The following is an 18388-nucleotide window of genomic DNA, read 5'->3' as shown; positions in this document are numbered from 1 at the left end:
CTCTATGATATATTTTGCTGTGTGGGTAAAGTATTAAGCATAAAAATATTATGCTGGTATGAAAATTATAATAAAAATATATAAATAATGTTGGCTATATTAAAATGGAACATATGAATTCTTTATATTTTATATAAAGGAAGAGACATTTAAAATATTTTGCAACATCTATATTTTTCGAATCTTAATTATAAAAACTTCAGAAGAATCAGTGATTAATTTGACAAATTCTATACGTGTATTAATAATTAAATTTTTAAATAATTAAAAAAGTGATTGATAAATATCAAAGATCAGTTTATTGCTAATTAAGATTTATAGAAATACGGTTAAAAATATGTTTTTATCCCACGGCAGGCATTTTGCGTTTTGTAAATAAAAATATATAAATATGACAATGAATATAGAAAAATATTTATTTCATCTTTGAACATTACATTGGAAGATTACAGTATCTCTTGCGATTGAATAATTTACTTACTCTATCATAATTTATATACATAAGTGTCTTGCTATACAGCACTGGTGCTATCGGCATCATAAATTATTATTATTTTCATTATTTATCATTATTTATCAATTCAATATTATTCATTATTTATCAAAATACAAATTTGCAGCTTTCTCGAGGCCATTTACGAATTCTAGAACAACAAATTCTCCCAATTCGACGCGAACTTTGAAACAACTTTGTTTTCTGCCTTCGCGCATGCGCTGTGATGGTGGGAGGAGCGATCTCCGCGCATGCGCGTGGAGTAAAATGGAATGAACGTCGTTCATGCGTATCACGAAACAGATCCTCTATTTGCCTTTATTTTTAGTCACGTGATAGTTTTTAACAGTTTTTTTTTTTTAAGAGGCCTATTACGGTTCTTAAAACGAGGTAAAAATTATAAAAATGAGCAGATTTACTAAATTTTGACAAATGAAATTGTAGAGTATCTCCCCACTTTTGTAATCCCCTCGTTTCAGGAACAGGAACCCTAATTTCGTAGCCCATAAATTGGAAAATGAGCGGCCAAGGTCGAGTCATTAGTCATTATGTTAGTCGTTATATCGTTAGTCATTATACTTTCAATAATCTCAATAATCCCGAGATAACCTTATATTTTAAATCCAATTTAGACAAAACAAATATTTTATCAAACTGATAATTCACGAGCTGATACGCCAAAAATTCGGGATATATAAGTGTAACTAATAAACTCCAAATTTTTAATCTAAATTTTAGAGAAGATCGACATTGTCAATTATTTCGATACATTCCATTTCATAGTCGCTAGCTTTATTATTAAAGTACAATTATACACATCACGAGATGGACAAGAACGATAAATTGCAAATATTGAAGAATGCTATAAAAAGTTATCCCGATTTTCCTGAACCTGGAGTTACTTTCCGGTAAGTCAATCTTGAAAAAAAAAAGCGAGAAAATTCCTAAAAAGATTACACGAGAGAGATAGAAAAATATTTTAATTATATAATTATTATTATATGTTTATTATTATTATTATTGTTATTAATATATTTTGTATAATTATTAATATATTTTAATTATTAATATACTTTATCATTATAATAATAATTATTTTTTTAATTAAATTAATATTAATTCTTTCGTTTTTTACATTTATTAAGTCACTCATTTTCAGAGACATATTTGGTGTATTTCACAATATCACAGCGCTAAGAGCGATGAAGGATTTAATTGTGGAGCATATTTTATTTCTTGAAGTAGATCTGATTGTAGGATTAGACTCACGTGGCTTTCTCTTTGGCCCTATGATCTGCATGGAATTAGGCAAACCGTTTTTACCTATTAGAAAAAAAGGGAAACTTCCAGGCAAAGTCGTTCAACAAAAATATGTGCTAGAATATGGTGAAGTAAGTTTAAAAATTTTACACAATGTTGACTGTGTTCGAAAAATTTTTTTTTATATATAATTTATAAATTAATTTTATCCTACCTTTACAGGCCACATTTGAATTGCAATCAGACTTTATTACCAATGGAACTAGAGTGCTTATTGTTGACGATTTGCTGGCAACTGGAGGTAAAGCGCGAAATAATTTTTAATTTTATATATGTATATGTTATTTTCAGAAAATATAAATGTTAAGAATAAATGAAATATATATTTGAAGGTTCAATGGCTGCTGCTGTACAATTGTTAAAATCCGTAGCAGCTGATGTGGTTGAATGCTTGGTGATAATAGAATTGACTTCGTTAAAAGGCAGAGACAAGGTTGGAGTTCCTGTACATTCTTTTTTAAAATACGATGATTAACAGATAATTTTTTAAAAAATTGATAAGTACAAAGCATGGATAATTAAGCATAATAATGTAATACAGTAACATGTATTACCTCTTGCATTCCTGCCGTATAACATTTCCAAAAATAGATAAGAAAAAATAAATACTCTTTTATATTTGTATACGTAAATAAATGATTTTTATATTTTACATACAATGTAAAAAAGTAAATTTGTATATATAAGTAAAATTGTATATATAATTTTTTAAAATACATATACATATATACAACTAAAATGTAATTATATATATCAATGATTATGTTAAAATACTTTATTTTACCTAAATTTGATGAAATTAACTTTTTCATTAAAAAAATCAGTTCTACCTAACTTCTGATCTACATGATCTCAATGAGTCTAGAAAACTTTGTACTTCATATTCGAGTTTTATTACATCTTGCTGCAATTTTTCATGATTCTTTGATTTGCTGTCTTCAGAATTTGAGATGCTATCATCCTTAATCTTGCATTTATTACATTCTTGTATTTTTTCTAAGTCATCATTATTTTTATACAAATGACAGTAAGATTTTACTATTCTCGCATCTGGTGTAAATTTATCAAAATTCCAATCTAAATTATTAATATATTCTTGAAAGCATTTTTGTATCTCTGAAATAAAAACCATTGATTAGTGAAATTTCCTTCCATATTTATAATTGTATTACTATAATTATATTACTAAAATAATACAAAATGATAAAAATTAAATGTTATATGAATTGTAATTAAATATATGCTATCAAGATTAAAGTGACAAAATATAAGAAATTAAAGAGAAAAATATATGAATCATATACCATTTAATCTTGCTTCATGAATTTGTCTCGCAAAAGCTTTGGTCTCTGCACATAATCTCTTTCTTTCGGCATGTTCTACAATCTTACGATTACACTCTTGCAAATGTTGTTCTTGTATTTTCAATTTCCTCAAATCTGCGATGCTGAGATTCTCAGTGAGGAATTTTGGATATTCCTTCTTTATAAACGAAGGATAAGGCCCAATATAATTTAATTGCAACAGTTTATCCCTGAAATAAATTTCAAATGTTAATAAATATGTGATTGTTGCGTACATTATGACAATAATACCTTAGATAACGATTAGGATGTACTCGTTCCGGTATCTCTTGATCTAATCTTCTCGCGATCTTCAACAAATCCTTGGCTCTAACGTGACTCTGTGTGCTATAAAAGGTCTTGATATCTCCAGAACGTGACTTTATCAAGGAAATTATATTTTCTCTCGAATAAATATTATAAGCAATGACACACATCAATAGGAGGGAGGGTTTCTGAAGAGATATTAAATGATCCCACAGAATTAACCACTCGTCTCCCGATAACACTTCGCTCATGGCAGTCTGTAGTAACGGCCACGCATATTCGCTAGTCGTTATTCTATGTTCGCAGAAGACATTTAGTAGCGCGGGGTCTGCCTCCAAAAGAATATTTTCAATAATTCCCAGGACGTTCAATGGTGGCAATGGATGGTATTCAAACCACTTTTGACAGTAGTTTAGTAATATGCTTAAAATCAACTCAAAGGCAAGTAGGGGATCTTTCTGAAACAAAATTAAATATCTTGGTTTTATGTTGATAAAAAATACTCACACATTCAAAATGGCATAAAAGAAGATACCTGAAATACGACTAGAAATGGAAAAATCAAGTTGGGGAGAAATGGACTTTGTATTAGCAATGGACACCATTGCAACAAGCAATCCATCGTCATGGCTAACAATGACGCCCTGCTTTTGTCCGCCAAGGGGTGATCTTTCAAAGTATTTGATGTAAATTTTCCACGAGTCACCTTACTTGCCAAGGCAACGTATGCATTTTTGTTCGCCGGTAGTTTTAAAATAGTGGACCAAATTAGCGTACGATATTTATCTGGAAATTCTCCAAATTCCTTTAAAATAGATGTTAATCGTTCCATATCCAACTCTCGTTTCATACTTTGTCTAACGCACTCTAAATGATCGCTTATCTTGTGCGCCTGGAGTCTATGTGGCTCTGATAGTTTTCTCGGTTGGTGACATCTTCTCGAAATTATTTTATCTGCATACGTTATATTTAAACACCCTTCCTGATCTATGTACGCTATATATCTGCCAGCAGACGAAATGGCAAATTTTTTAACTCTATCAATGGAAATAGATGTGTCGAGAAAATTTGATGCATTTATATCGCAAAACTGAAGAGTGCATTTCGAAGACAGAAACGCGATAATTTTGTTCGCTCCACCATCCAATGGATATGGGACAACTGATAATTGTCTCGCCTCGGCAAAATTCTTAGATAACTGTAGCTTCTTTAGCAAGCTCCAATCATACGTATTAAGAACGCTTATGCTTCCTGCGCCAGCCATTATCATGGCTCTTGCATCTCTGGTGAAGACAAAATCCTTGATATAACGCACTCCGAATGTGCTTGTGTCGATTTTAATGTCTTTGTGCAATTGTTCAAGTGTCCAGGCCTGCATAGTATCATTGAGATACAGCACAACAATGTGACCCGCGTTCGAAAAGGCAGCTTTCTTGATCACAGCGTTCTTTACATCAACCTTTAACTGATGAGCTTTGCTATAAGACCGCAGGTCCCATATTATCACCTCGTTCCGGGAGCCGGTTAGGCAATAATTCTTGTAGAAGGAAACGTGTGTCGCCGCTAATCTATGACCGGATAACAGACAGAACTCGTTGACGTCCGCATAAAGCTTCCAGATCTTTATATCGCCTGCGTCGAGTCCTATCAATATTTCTCCCTCGGATACAGGATTGAACGCCAGAAATGTGGATCGTCCGACTTTCCCGAATACTTTATAACATGGAATTTCATCCGACAATTCGACGCAATGCAGGTATCCTTTGGTGTCCACTGCGATCAGGTATTCCTCGTCGTAGTCAAAGGACATTTGCGTAAAACCGAGCCTGGCTGTGCAATATCGTTTCTCGACACTGGCTCTAGGCTCGTATCTGAAACTGTCATTGCTCTTAATCAACTTATTCCAACCGCTATGCATTATAGAAGGTAATTATAGATATAATTATTCAATATAATTATTCAATATAATTTTCTCAGAGATTCTTCCTTTGTTCCAGCATCATCATTATATGTTGCTTTTTCCAGTTGCGCTAGAAAATATCAAAATAGATAGAAAAATAGTATAAATACATAGTAAAAAAATATATAAATACATAGCAAAAAAATAGTATAAATACAAGAGATAGATAAAATATAATAATATAAAATAATAAAATATAAAATATAAAATATAATAATATAAAAATATAATAAAACTCACCCATGATATAATTCTTTCTTTTTTCTACAAGAAATATTTTGACAATTTCGTGCAACGCGTCACGTCAAATCGATGACAGTTGTATCGTGAATTATCAGCTGTCGATCTGTCAGTTCTCGTTTTTACCAACGATAAATAATGCAGAATCTGACTGGCTGATGGTAAATAAAATAGGGAAAAAATGAATTTACGTTAAATTTATATTAAATAATTACTAATTATGTATAAATTATGCCCTACCTGTTTTTTTCTGGAAAAGACGGGCGAAGAAAATTGATCGACTGTTTATTCGTGTCCAGATACCCGAATCTTTGCAAGATTTGCAAGAGTCGCAAAACGGTTATCACGAGTGCCTTCTCATTTCGCGAGATATTCTATGCTTATTTCTCGGACCGAAGCAACGATAGCCTCTTTCATGTCAATTTAGTCGCCTAAAAAGCCTCTTTTTTTTTTCTAAGTGGACGATTCTTGAATCCTGCAGTCAACAGATAATTCGTTCATAATGGTAAGAACTGTAAAGATCGTTGGTTTGATTTTTTTCTTGATGATTTCAGATATTATATATCACACTGGATACTTCAGGGGACAATGTTTACATCCAAGTAGCATATATTTTACACGTATAGTATTTCTGAAGTTTATAAATATTTTTAGGATTTCTCGATTTTAGGTCTTTTTTTCATGATAACTTCTATTGAGATGTATTATATGATATCGAATAAAATATCTCTCTATATGAGCTTTGTATTAAAACCTGTTCGCAGTCTGTTGCTGAGTTTTTAAAGGGGCTCCCATCGCACGACGAAAACAACTTTGCAAACTTTCATACGGATAATGGCAATCGGACGTGTGTCAAGAGACCATCGGTTTATCTTCCGACTAAGGATTATCCTTCGGAGCAAAGTATGTGTGAATTGTAATTACACAGATACTAATATACTATGTGTATATAATATAATAAAATGATTTTATATTTGCTCAGTTATAGTCACTGAAAAAACCACTATTCTGTTGAGGTATCTGCATCAACAATGGGATAAGAAGGTAAAAAGAAATTATATATAGATAAATTATAATAGAAATTATATAATAGATAAATTGATAAGACCTGAATTGATAAGCTACATGAATATAAAACAGAGGATATTACATAATATTAATTTTAAAATAATATTTTGCTACATAAAGATATAAAAATATTTACAGAGACTTAGTAAAGCCTTATCGTTATGTTTAATAATATAATTATAATTACATTATTAAATTATATTATAATTACATTATTAATTATATCACAAATTACAATATATTATATTAAAAGTTACACAATATATTACTTAATAATTATATGTATATTGCTGAATTTTGTCAAATAATTTAATTATATTTTTAATTGAATATAAACTTTTTTAGAGCATAGACAGGAAAAGAGAATTCTTGTCCACCAATGGTGATGCTCAGGATGATGCATCGACAGTGCGCAGTAAAAGGCCGCGTCTCGATTTGAATAACAGTCTTTAAGATACGTTGCACATTTTTCATACATACATACATACATCTATATATATATGTATATATATATATATATATATATATATATATATATATATATATATATATAATATTCTTAAATAATCAACATTTATATATGATCTGTATCAATTATTCACAGACAGAAATGTGTTTATAGTACGAAACTATTTTATTGATTAAATTTATGGAATTGAAAGTAAAGAATGTATCATTTTCGATAATCTTTTTTAAGAAATTTACACATATACATTTTTTTTGATATGGATTTTATTTATAAATGTAGATGTGTACAAAATATCATCACAAAATGATACATATATATATATATATATATTACTGTTTTTATTGTGATTTATTTTTAATCGTGTTCACATCTCAATCATATACAATCATATTAGATATTTGAATTGTCATACATTATCGTGCAGCAATTTTAAGTGAAGCAATCATTGCTGTATATTGATGTTTGTATATTTTTTCTTTCATAGAAATTATTTATTATTGAGAAAAGAGCGAAATTTAGGATAGACGATATATGTGCAACAAAATAGATTATTATTATTTTGAGTTATTATTTCGAGCAGAAGCTAAGAAAGCATTTATCTTGTTATGAAATAAAATAAATTTGTGTGAATCTGTTTTACAAAAAAATACTAAATAAATATATGCAAAATAAAACAAAATTCCACATTAATTATTAAATAATAATAAAAATAAAAATTGAATTTTTTCTCAAGTATTTCTGACTCTTAAATCTCTGTAAATAATTAAAACTTGAGTCGTAATTATATATTTTTTGCAAATTATATATACAAATATTATTTATCATTCGATATAATTTCTGAAAACAAACAAATGTTATTATCATATAATAATTTTTGCCTGTGTCATACGTCGATATAAATCAGTGATTTTATATCAGTGCTTAAAAGATAATTTTACGATTTATGACTTTGTTTAAATCCTAAGTGCGATATCTTTCTCTCCACATTTTTTTTATACATATGTACAGGGTGTCCCAGACTTAACGAATCAGCTGTTAATGGTAGATTCCTGGGATCATTTGGAAACGAAAATCTTAATATCAAAATGTTGAAGAAGATATAGTTTCGGCGCTATAAGAGATTAAAGATTACCAATCGGCGCGTTACGTTCTCCTATGCTCAGAACATAGCGCATCAAGGGGCCTGCGTACAGCGCGATAATATCGATATCGATAGAGGGATGAATATAAAATAAAAAATTCTGCAGTGATTGTATTTTCCATGCGACAGTAATCAGTAGTTTGGACATTTTCATGAAGTCTTCCTCAACATTTTTAGTATTAGAATTTTTGTCTGAGGAATCTACCATTAACGGCTGATTCGTTAAGTCTGGAACACCCTGTATATTATTTACTCATTCAATATAATTTCTGAAAGCAAATAAATGGTATTATCATATGAATAAATTTTTCCTGTCGTATATCGATATAAAATCAAAATGATATTATATCAGGTACGTAAAAGATAATTTTACGTACGACTTTGTTTATCGTAGATATGATACTTTTTTCTGTACATTTTTTTTTTTTTTCAAATTTCTATATCTACAATTTATGTTTGAAATTTGCAGTTTCCAAAAGTTTCGCGTAATTTCCACTTGGTGGAGTTGCGTCTTGAAGAGACGACTCGGCGCCAAACGTCAAATGCATCTCATGTCCTCGCTTCGTACTTCATGCATGATGTAACGCGACATAACCAAGGGGCAGAAAAAAACTGGCGAAAAATATTTACAGTTTACGGACGGAACGAGAGAGAGAGAGAGAGAGAGAAAGAGATGTAATGGGCAGGCAGTTATTTCGATGTTTGTCGCATCTACCCGGTGGATCGTGCGACCTGACATGGAAAATCCGCGCCAAGTAATTAGCGAAGCTGTCATCGCGTTTACAGGAGCCCCGATGCGATTCCGTTACTAAATATAGGATTTATTTTTAGGTTGGAGCTGGCCGTGCTTTGAATCGGGAATCTGCCCCAAAATCAGATTTCTAGGAGGTAACGTGCTCGCAAGACACCAGGTCTACTGGATCCCCGTATCTTGCTTTCAAACGCAACACCTCGTGTCGACGTGTATTTTTCTCCAATATATCATACAAGTCATCATACAAGTTTTTGAATCAAGTTTTGGAACCTTGCGCAATGATACCCTTCGTATCTTTCCTATAGTCATACGCATACGTGAAAGTTAAAGGGCAATTTATACCTTAAAAATCTCGTTACAATATTAATTTATTGCTTGTTGCAATTGTAGGGGCAAAAATGGCAAATGATGTAATAATCAGGGGCAAAGACAGGCTACAAGAGATTAGCATGAAATTGGAGCAGAGTCATTTGGTGTACTTGCAAACGGATGACAGTCCATTGAAGCTGCAACAACGACACAAATTGGAAGGTAATGTGTGTCAGACTTTGCCTACTTGTATGTGTATTTTATATATATTTTGTTATTAAAAACTGTAATATAATTAATACGTTATAATAATGTAATAATAATATAACTAATATATACGTTATATTATAATAATATAATAATAATATAACTAATACATACGTTATATTATAATAATATAATAATAATATAACTAATATATACGTTATATTATAATAATATAATAATAATATAACTAATATATTATATTTATATATATAAATATATATATATATATATATATATCAATAATTATGATATAAATTTCAGGCTTTATAAAGGAATATCTTTGCCTGGTACCCAATGAGAATAAATATGTGTTTCAAGAGACAGCAGATATTTTACACAGATCGGCAGCTACAGTGACAGATTTCAGCGGATACAGAGCAGCCACTGCTTGGAGCGCAATTTCTCTGTACGCAGCTAATCTTTTGGCACAGCCTTGGCGAAAAGAATATAGGACAGTGAGGGTGATTAGCTGAGAAATATTCTGTCATTGTTCCATGTTTGGAAATAACATAATTTAACATATTCGAATTTTACGTATGCACATTTGATTTAATTTTAGACATACAGTGGTTATTACAAGCATGAAGTAGAGGCGAATCTAATAGGTGCAGAATTAATGTTTGAGCAAATGGGGTACAAGCACACTGGTCTAGGTGTGTTAACCTTGGACGGACCGATTGATCCAGACAAAGTCTCAAATGTTAGCAGGGATGCTATTGTAGCCTTTGTAGAGTGTCAGGTAATGATGATGATAAGTAATTAACTGCAAGTATATACAATATATACCAATCTGCCTTTGAATTTCAGATCTTGAAGCAAATATGGGAAAGTGTGTCGCAGAACTACACCATCTCTTGGCTGGAAGTCCTGGAATTTCGCGAAAGCCACGTCGGTACACCTGAGCAGGCCATACGAGCGCTCAACTATCGCTTTCTCGAGAAGATGCATCAGAACCGGTGCGCGAAGGTCGACAGTTACAAAGATATTTACTACCCGCAGCAAACGAGCGTGGAGACCGTGCCGTTGCCTCTACCCTATCATCATCCTGTCGTGCACGCCAATTACAACGCGACGATGCCGTCGGTTTGTCAAACGGCGGACTACCGGTGCATCGAGGACGCGACAAACGTGGCGGTACCGGCCAGTTATCGATACTACCAGCCCATCGATCACGGTTTTGTCAATTGTTGCAATAGTTACGGCTGCCTGACGTCTCACGGGAATAAATTCTACGGCAACGTTGGGCAACCGCTTCCGTATTGCGCCACGTTACCAGCGTACGCGGCCCGAGTGCCTACTGGCAGACTGATCGAGCTCGACGTGCCAGGATCGGTTGCGAATTACGCGGACAAAACGCACGCTCCTCGCAAACCTACGTCCCACCGAATATCGGACCTGGACGAGGTGGACTTTTACAGACGGCAGACCTCGAGCGACGGGGATCACCACGAATACGGTAAAAACGACAAGAGGCAGGTCGCCAGCAAGTTGAACTCCAGCGTTGGTAAGGACGGCTACGATAACGACGGCTCGTGGGACTTTGTGTACAGAAATCTCGAGAGCTTAGGCTATTACAAGGACCTCGACGTTCGGGACGACGTGTTGCACAAGAAGGAGCTAGATCCCGTGCGCGCGCTCAAGCATAAGATGCTTAGACAAACGGAAAACGAGGACAAGTACAGCGCGCATAGATTGGAGAAGAGAAGAACCGGCAGCAGGACCGAGGCGAATGACGTAGACTCGCCCGAGATGAACGGTAAGAATCATCAGGACATTCTGCCCTTCAAGAAGAAGTCCTCGTCCTTTGATTTGTCAGATTCGAATAGATACAGTACTGAAACGTATAACAGAGACAAGAGGCACAACAGCCAAACTCTGCCGATTCCGCGAACGCACAAATCCTCGGATCAGATAGCGAAAATTGCGGATTCGCTCAAGAATCTCGATGTCGCGCGATTAAGCAGGGGAGAGAAGGAGGAGGAGAAGGCGGCGAGCAAGAGGAAATGGAATTGCGCCACGTGCACGTATCTGAATGCAGCTGATCGGGATATCTGCGAGATGTGCGCCAAGTCGAGGTGCAAGGGAAACGAGGATAAACCGCTCGCCAGCGGTGGTAAGGAATGCCCGAAATGCACGCTGGTGAACGAGAAGAACGTCTCTATCTGTGATGCTTGCCATACCAGTCTGGAGGGTTCTCCGACATACATATAAACAGACTGAGAGAAGCGACTCTTCGCGAAAGAGGAAAGGAGCTTTCGCACATTTTTCACAAAGGTTTGCACAAAGGCATTGCGTGTAAGATATAGAATCTTTGAACGAATAAGTTGTACGTGAATCTTCTCCAACGACCTAAGATGAGAAACATGAATACAGAAAACTTAAAGGCATAAAATATATATTAATAGCGTATACATGAATTCATAAAGTATATAAAGAAGAGAAAGCTATTTATTTAAAATTTATCTCGCGCAGGATAAAGGGAGCTTGTAATATAACAAACTTTCTTAGCGTTATTAATATTGTTACGTTGTGTGGCCTATTAAATGAGTATCGAGTAGGCACTGCATCACTGTTATTAGTATTACTATAGCATTCGACGCGAGGTTTGTAATTAAAAAATAAAATTTAATCGCAGATATTAGGGCAAAGTTCATAAAACAATATCACGAGATTAATTGAGAGATGCGTAAAACGCTGGAACGTTACTTATTCAACAAAATATTTAACCATATGTTTATTCTTCTCATATATATAATTTTTGTGCAATTTACTTTTTAAATTAAATCGTCACACGGAGTAAATTTTGTTTTTTATAAACAAATGAATTTAATACAATTAATTTTTAAAAAAGAACGCTGCAATTAATTGAAAAAGATACTGTTACTATAATAAATACATTTTATATAGCATTAAATTACTTGAGAAATCTGTCACGCTTAAGAAAAAAAAAGGGAACTCGGTTTCGATTTACAAATGGTAGTTTATGCAATGTTATTAAGATTAAAGAATTTTTTTTTACAGTAAAACTTTGAAAACGAATTTGACAAGATACAACACAAAATGTTAAATCTTTCGCTCTTTCCCCCTTTTTCCCAGAATACACCTAAAATTATTAGTTGCGGATTGTTGTTATAATTATTATAATAACAAATGTTGCGCTATATTATTACAAGAGGAAATTATAAATGTAACAAAGATATAAAACATGATGAGAAAAACATGTGTGAATCCTATTGTAATCGGTGAAATTTATAGTATCTACATCTGTATTAAAATTGCGTAGGGACAGCTATTTATTTAGAAATAGTTATCATACAAATATTTATTCATACATTCCTTATTCATTGAGAATCATTAAAAAAATATTAAATGCGGTCTACTTATTCTAGATATCTTTTGTTAACATATCTCTGCAACATATGTTTTACCCTTTATTTAAGCTTGTTTTAGAGATATATACTATTGTTGAAGATATATGTAATTTTATATATGTAAGATATATATGCAAAATGCCGTGTTTCCCACAATTTATCAATGTTGCATAAAATATTATGTACGTATACGCATAGCGAATTAGCTAATTGAAATGTTTTGAGGGATAATGGAACTTTGCTCAACAGAGAGCTCTATAGCAATGCTTGAGCTAATGTACTTTAATTTACAAATGTGTAAAATTTTTATTGCGACTGTACTGACTTAGCCTAATTCACATAATTCAATATGTTGAAAATAATAAGAAAAATGACTTGTAATATTTATTTATAGTTATTGTGCTTGATTATAGGCAACATTGAAATATTAATAAATAACGTAATTGACACTTTTTAAAAACGAAGCTTTAGTAGAAGATGATGTTCGTGCTTTTCTTAGATAATGTGTTTGCATCTCAAAACACATACTCTATTTCGATACAAATAATTTTTAATACCGTTTATAAAAGTCTGACTTTACAACCATAATAGAATATCGGTAATATTTTTTCATGGACAAAATATATATGAGAGAATGATAAATAAAATAGGTAGATGATATAAAACATGCATGAACAGTTACAATGTAACATCTTGTGAAGTTTATGTAAATTGTATAATGATCTGTTGTATACAAATAAGAAATTGAATGTAAAGTATGCATATATTTAGATAAAATTTTTATTAGATGCATTGTATGAGAGAACTCACTTTTGTACAAAACGCAGATGATTATTTTTAATAGAATGCATGTAACATTTTTAAATTATTAATACAAATAAACATATACCTCTGGAAAATATATTTCTTCTATTTAATTTAACAGAACAGAAGTGAAGTATAAGAAAAGCTAGTACGAGAATATCAGTTATTGATTCGCATGACTTTGTCTAAGTATTTGGAAGCAGTTTGATGAATTTTCTTATCCAATTTATCTGTAACATAAAAAAAGTACCTAATTAACAATATTATATTAATCATAATTAATAGAAGTATACATGTTGCAACCAAAAACATTAAAAAATGGAAATATATATTATGATTACTTACAAATTTTATGTTTTCCTTTGATGGGAAAATTTATTGGTAACATGTAAGGATTTTCGCATATGAAAACATATGGACTATCACTTTCCCCTTCTGGATATAGTTTTCTATATTCTTCCTGAGGCAGAACATCTGTCACTGTTACACAGCCTAACAAGCAACTTGTGGGGTAAGCCTCAGGAAACTTAATTGTTCCTAGAAGGATATATCAAGATGGATGTATTAAAAATATAATTAAGGTAAAAATATAATTGAGAAAAAATATTTCAAGATGAATATTTTTTACTAACTATCTTTTAATATGTTGTAGAGATGCTGTGTATTGGATATGTCCTCAGGGGAAGGTATTTTAGCAGCTGATGCTATCCATAATCTTCCTCTGTGCGAAGAATACCAAGTTCTACCCTCGTGGCTGATAACAATAGACTCGCATCAGATATTCTGACTGTGCAAATTATTTTTTTTAATTGCCATGAACTCACATTTTTATTCCTGCTACCAGCAATGACGCGTAAGGCTGATGCATGCTCAAACACAGGCCCTGATCAGACATTTCTAAATATTCCTTATCTTGAATTCTGCTTTCTGTATTCCATGTGTCATTTCCAATTCTTCTACTTGTTCCAGACATTCCCATATCGATAAACTTGGCACAACAATGATATATAATGAGAAATACACCAGAAAATTGCTCATTGTTCAAAATTAATCAGAAGTGGACTTCTAATTTACTGTTATGAATTATAAAACATTCGCGATCTTACTGTTGGGCGGTCAAATTCTATCGTTGGACAGATATTCGGATTTCCAGAGTCGTCGTACGACATTGCTTCGCCAAGGTCTTCCAATTGTAAATCACTGAATTGTTCATCATCAACTACTCTTCCCATAAAATCTATAGCGACTCTTTTATCCAACCGCGATGCGTGCTTGCGAGCTTGTGCCTCCGATTCTTGCCTCCTTAACTTTTCACGATCCTCAGCAGAAAGCCAAATATTATTTGACTGATAATAATCCGATTCGTCATCAATCACCTTGGTGCGGCGGGCACTATTTTTTATAATCATTGATTAATTAAAGTATAAATGATTTTGAGAGATGCAAAACATACATACCTGTTGCGATCAAATTCAAGAAGCTTGTCCCTTTGTTTGAGGGAGTCTTCAAAACTTTTGTTTGGCTTTTGTTCCATCAATTTGTTGTACAAATTATCGGCCTGTTTAGTCTTGCTCTGAAGTACCATTTGTTGATCCGGGGAACAAACAAGTTCTCCACAAAAGAAGCACGGTCCTGCACCTTCCTGCGCACAGACTATTCTTCCGCAGTTGAGGCAATTGTTGATTAACGCATGTCTCTTTGCTTCACAATTACACTTGTGTCTCCCTAAATATTGTCACAAAAATATAAAAGTATATCGTTTATATAAATTATGTAAATTTATTTAAATTATATTTATTTAAATTAAATTATTTAAATTATATTTATTTAAATTATATAATTTATTATATAAATAAAATATATAAAATTAATTTATTATATAATTTATTATATAATTTATATAAATGATTACTTTGTATACACATTATACAGATTTGTTATAAATACCTTTCAGAAGGACATTTCCATGAGATAATAAATTAACGTATTTAGTCTTCTTCTTTTCAGTCTTCTCAGGCTTTGTTTCAACTTTTGCAGCCTCTTGCATCTGTGCAAGAAAACAGCGGAAGGTCTTTATAATTTTCTCAACAGTAATTCGTTGAATAATTTTGGAAAAGTACAAAATATACCTGAGCATTTTCTTTTCCCCTCGCTTTTCCCTTCTTCTTTTCATTCTGTTTGTTGGACACATTGTCGCTATTATTCGTTTTCTTATAACCCGTTTGATTGGTATAAGACGCTGGAAATTAAGTAATTTGATATAAACCTCTCTTGTCTATCTGTCAAAAGTATACTCCTGGACAAAATTAACGCATAATTTTTTTTCAAAGCTTTTTCTTTAAAAGCTGATATTTAAATTTTAATGAAAAATTTTAAAGAAAAAGTGAAAAAAAAATTATGCGTTAATTTTCTTAAGATTCATCTACTCATTTGCTCACCACGTTGTTTCTTGAAGTCTACGACAAATTGTCTGTGCTTTGGATTCCCGTTGTCCAATAAGGTTGCAAAATAGTTTTCTAAATCCCTCTCATTTTCTATTTGCATAACATATCTGAAATTGATATAACGCACGTGACACGATAATATGACAAATAAATAAAATACAGACGAGAATTTTTATATATGAATATATTATCTAGGATACTCTCCTTGCGCACTTACTGAACAAAGTCATCCTGAATCTGAAAGTCCAATAATTCGGACAATTTCTCTTTCACCCACTTTTCCATGATAACGACTAATAACGACGATTGACAAATGAATAATGATAATTCACAGCTATTATATTATCACATACTTTTAAATTTTGTCACCCTATATATTAGACCTTCGATACTACAGGTGATCGATATGTTCGATAGATATATCGATATTTCGATACATATCGATTATATTTAACTTTATGCGTTCAAATTTTTTACTTGGCAATGAGCTCTAATTGCAAAGAATCGTCAGCTAATCAAGCGATAAACGTCTTTATTGACGCTAAATATATAAAAGAACTGAATCCAACTTAAAAGTCATCACTGCTTTCGATATGTCTTCGAGGCGCTTTCAAGTAGCTTACCCGGAATTTAAACGTCAAATAAACTTTCAATAAAATATCTCAGGAATTAAAGCCATCAAAAATCTAACAACACTTCCCATATAGCACAGAACATTGTTATAACATTGTAGCAATATTTCAGCAACATTGTAATATTGCCGCAATATTGCTGCATATTGCTGTTATAATATTGCAGCAATATTTCAGGAACATTGGTTGCAATATTGCCGCAATATTGCCGCATATTGCTGTTATAATATTGTAGCAATATTGCAGGAACATTGATTGCAATATTGCCGCAATATTGCTGCATATTGCTGTTATAATATTGCAGCAATATTTCAGGAACATTGGTTGCAATATTGTCGCATATTGTTGTTATAATATTGCAGCAATATTGCAGGAATATTGGTTGCAATATTGCTGCAATGTTACAACAATGTTCTGTGCTGTGTGGATTTTCTTATACAATATAGTTGTAAGCTTTCAATTGCGTCTAGTTTGAATAAAATTGCTGCAGTCAATTCTGAAATACACTACTAAAAAAAAAAGTAGGGAACGCTTTTTGTACCCTAAAAATTAGGCTATTTTCAAACCGCTGAAACTCGTCGAAAAATCATCGTAGACAAGAAATTAAAAAAGCATTTTGAAGATTGAAGTTGCAACTTTAACGCGCAGTCGGTGATTTTTTAAAGATCTTTTTATCTTTCTCGTTCTGTGCTTTAAAAAAGGACATTGTTTTGTTCCTTAAAATTACGTATTTTTGACACTCTGCAGTTTGTTAAAAAATTTCTCTGGAAAAATTCAACACAAATTGCATAAACTACATTTTGCCTACAAAACGCTTTTTTTTTTAAATTTTCAACAACAAAATAATGTTCTTTTTTAAAGCACAGAACAAGAAAGATAAAAAATTTAAAAAAACTAACGATAGCGCGTTAAAGTTGAAATTTCAAGCTTCAAAATGCTTTTTTTATTTTTTGTCTACTGACTATGATTTTTTGCCGAGTATCGACATGATATCTAAAAAATACTGGTTTATTTTCAAAATTGTATTATTCGGTGAAAAAAATCGTAGGAAAATTTTTAAAACAGCTTTTTGCAGGGAAAATGTTGTAATTTATAGAACTTGAGTTGAATTTCTCGAGAAACACTTTTCTTATCAAGTTGCAGTGTATTAAAAATAGAATTTTAAATTTTAAGGAACTAAACAGTGTGTTATTTTTTAAAGCGCAAAATAAGAAGTATAAAAAATCTTAAAAAAAAAATCACCGATTGCGCGTTAATGTTGAAACTTCAAGTTTCAAAATGCTTTTTTAATTTTTTATCTACGATGATTTTTCGACGACTTTCAGCGGTTTCAAAATACCCCAATTTTTAGGGTACAAAAAGTGTTCCCTATTATTTTCTGAGTAATGTATATGATAATCATATGCCAGGATTGTGATGATGAACAGATAAAAAATCCAGGATCAAGGACCTTTTGAAATTCATGTCCAGTGATTATCAAAACCAGAAACATCGCTTCATTTAATG

General features: G+C 32.0%; 5 protein-coding genes across 12 annotated transcripts; 3 read left to right on the top strand and 2 right to left on the bottom strand.

The window, feature by feature from the left end:
- The first annotated feature begins 762 nt into the window (after nt 1–762).
- Aprt (adenine phosphoribosyltransferase) lies at nt 763–2552 on the top strand. Of its 8 annotated transcripts, none has more exons than XM_083103776.1 (6): nt 781–883; nt 973–1043; nt 1232–1401; nt 1653–1884; nt 1976–2054; nt 2146–2552. In XM_083103776.1, exons 3-6 carry the CDS (start codon nt 1319–1321, stop codon nt 2286–2288), a joined length of 537 nt encoding a protein of 178 aa, XP_082959902.1. In that variant the 5' UTR covers nt 781–883; nt 973–1043; nt 1232–1318; the 3' UTR covers nt 2289–2552. The 8 variants fall into 8 exon arrangements, with proteins under 8 accessions (XP_082959905.1, XP_082959902.1, XP_082959903.1 ...); XM_083103777.1 differs by having other exon boundaries at nt 1126–1401; XM_083103780.1 differs by having other exon boundaries at nt 783–883; nt 973–1023.
- LOC145974033 (TBC1 domain family member 31) lies at nt 2406–5732 on the bottom strand. Its single transcript, XM_083103769.1, has 5 exons — nt 5624–5732; nt 3959–5453; nt 3409–3881; nt 3118–3347; nt 2406–2929 (listed from the first exon to the last, which is right to left on the bottom strand). The coding sequence occupies exons 2-5, from the start codon at nt 5339–5341 to the stop codon at nt 2640–2642; spliced, it is 2376 nt and encodes a 791-aa protein (XP_082959895.1). The 5' UTR covers nt 5342–5453; nt 5624–5732; the 3' UTR covers nt 2406–2639.
- A 393-nt stretch (nt 5733–6125) lies between these two features.
- Nucleotides 6126–7144, top strand: LOC145975032 (DET1- and DDB1-associated protein 1). The gene is made up of 4 exons (XM_083105173.1): nt 6126–6146; nt 6388–6526; nt 6606–6667; nt 7037–7144. Exons 1-4 carry the CDS (start codon nt 6126–6128, stop codon nt 7142–7144), a joined length of 330 nt encoding a protein of 109 aa, XP_082961299.1.
- A 729-nt stretch (nt 7145–7873) lies between these two features.
- On the top strand, nt 7874–13905 carry Tamo (PUB and ZnF_RBZ domain-containing protein tamozhennic). The gene is made up of 6 exons (XM_083103770.1): nt 7874–9056; nt 9133–9189; nt 9446–9586; nt 9893–10092; nt 10191–10370; nt 10439–13905. Exons 3-6 carry the CDS (start codon nt 9454–9456, stop codon nt 11840–11842), a joined length of 1917 nt encoding a protein of 638 aa, XP_082959896.1. The 5' UTR covers nt 7874–9056; nt 9133–9189; nt 9446–9453; the 3' UTR covers nt 11843–13905.
- Nucleotides 13787–16603, bottom strand: LOC145974036 (activating signal cointegrator 1). Its single transcript, XM_083103771.1, has 10 exons — nt 16468–16603; nt 16245–16357; nt 15936–16045; nt 15754–15853; nt 15264–15531; nt 14913–15198; nt 14631–14794; nt 14439–14560; nt 14152–14343; nt 13787–14036 (listed from the first exon to the last, which is right to left on the bottom strand). The coding sequence occupies exons 1-10, from the start codon at nt 16533–16535 to the stop codon at nt 13966–13968; spliced, it is 1494 nt and encodes a 497-aa protein (XP_082959897.1). The 5' UTR covers nt 16536–16603; the 3' UTR covers nt 13787–13965.
- Nucleotides 16604–18388: the final 1785 nt, after the last annotated feature.

The sequence above is a fragment of the Camponotus vicinus genome, unplaced genomic scaffold (assembly GCF_025532165.1).
Source record: "Camponotus vicinus isolate PSW18456_S1 unplaced genomic scaffold, iyCamVici1.0 SCAF_7, whole genome shotgun sequence".
NCBI classification, from domain to species: domain Eukaryota; kingdom Metazoa; phylum Arthropoda; class Insecta; order Hymenoptera; family Formicidae; genus Camponotus; species Camponotus vicinus.
Note: the sequence above shows the minus strand (reverse complement) of the source record. Positions and strands in the feature narration are given on the sequence as shown.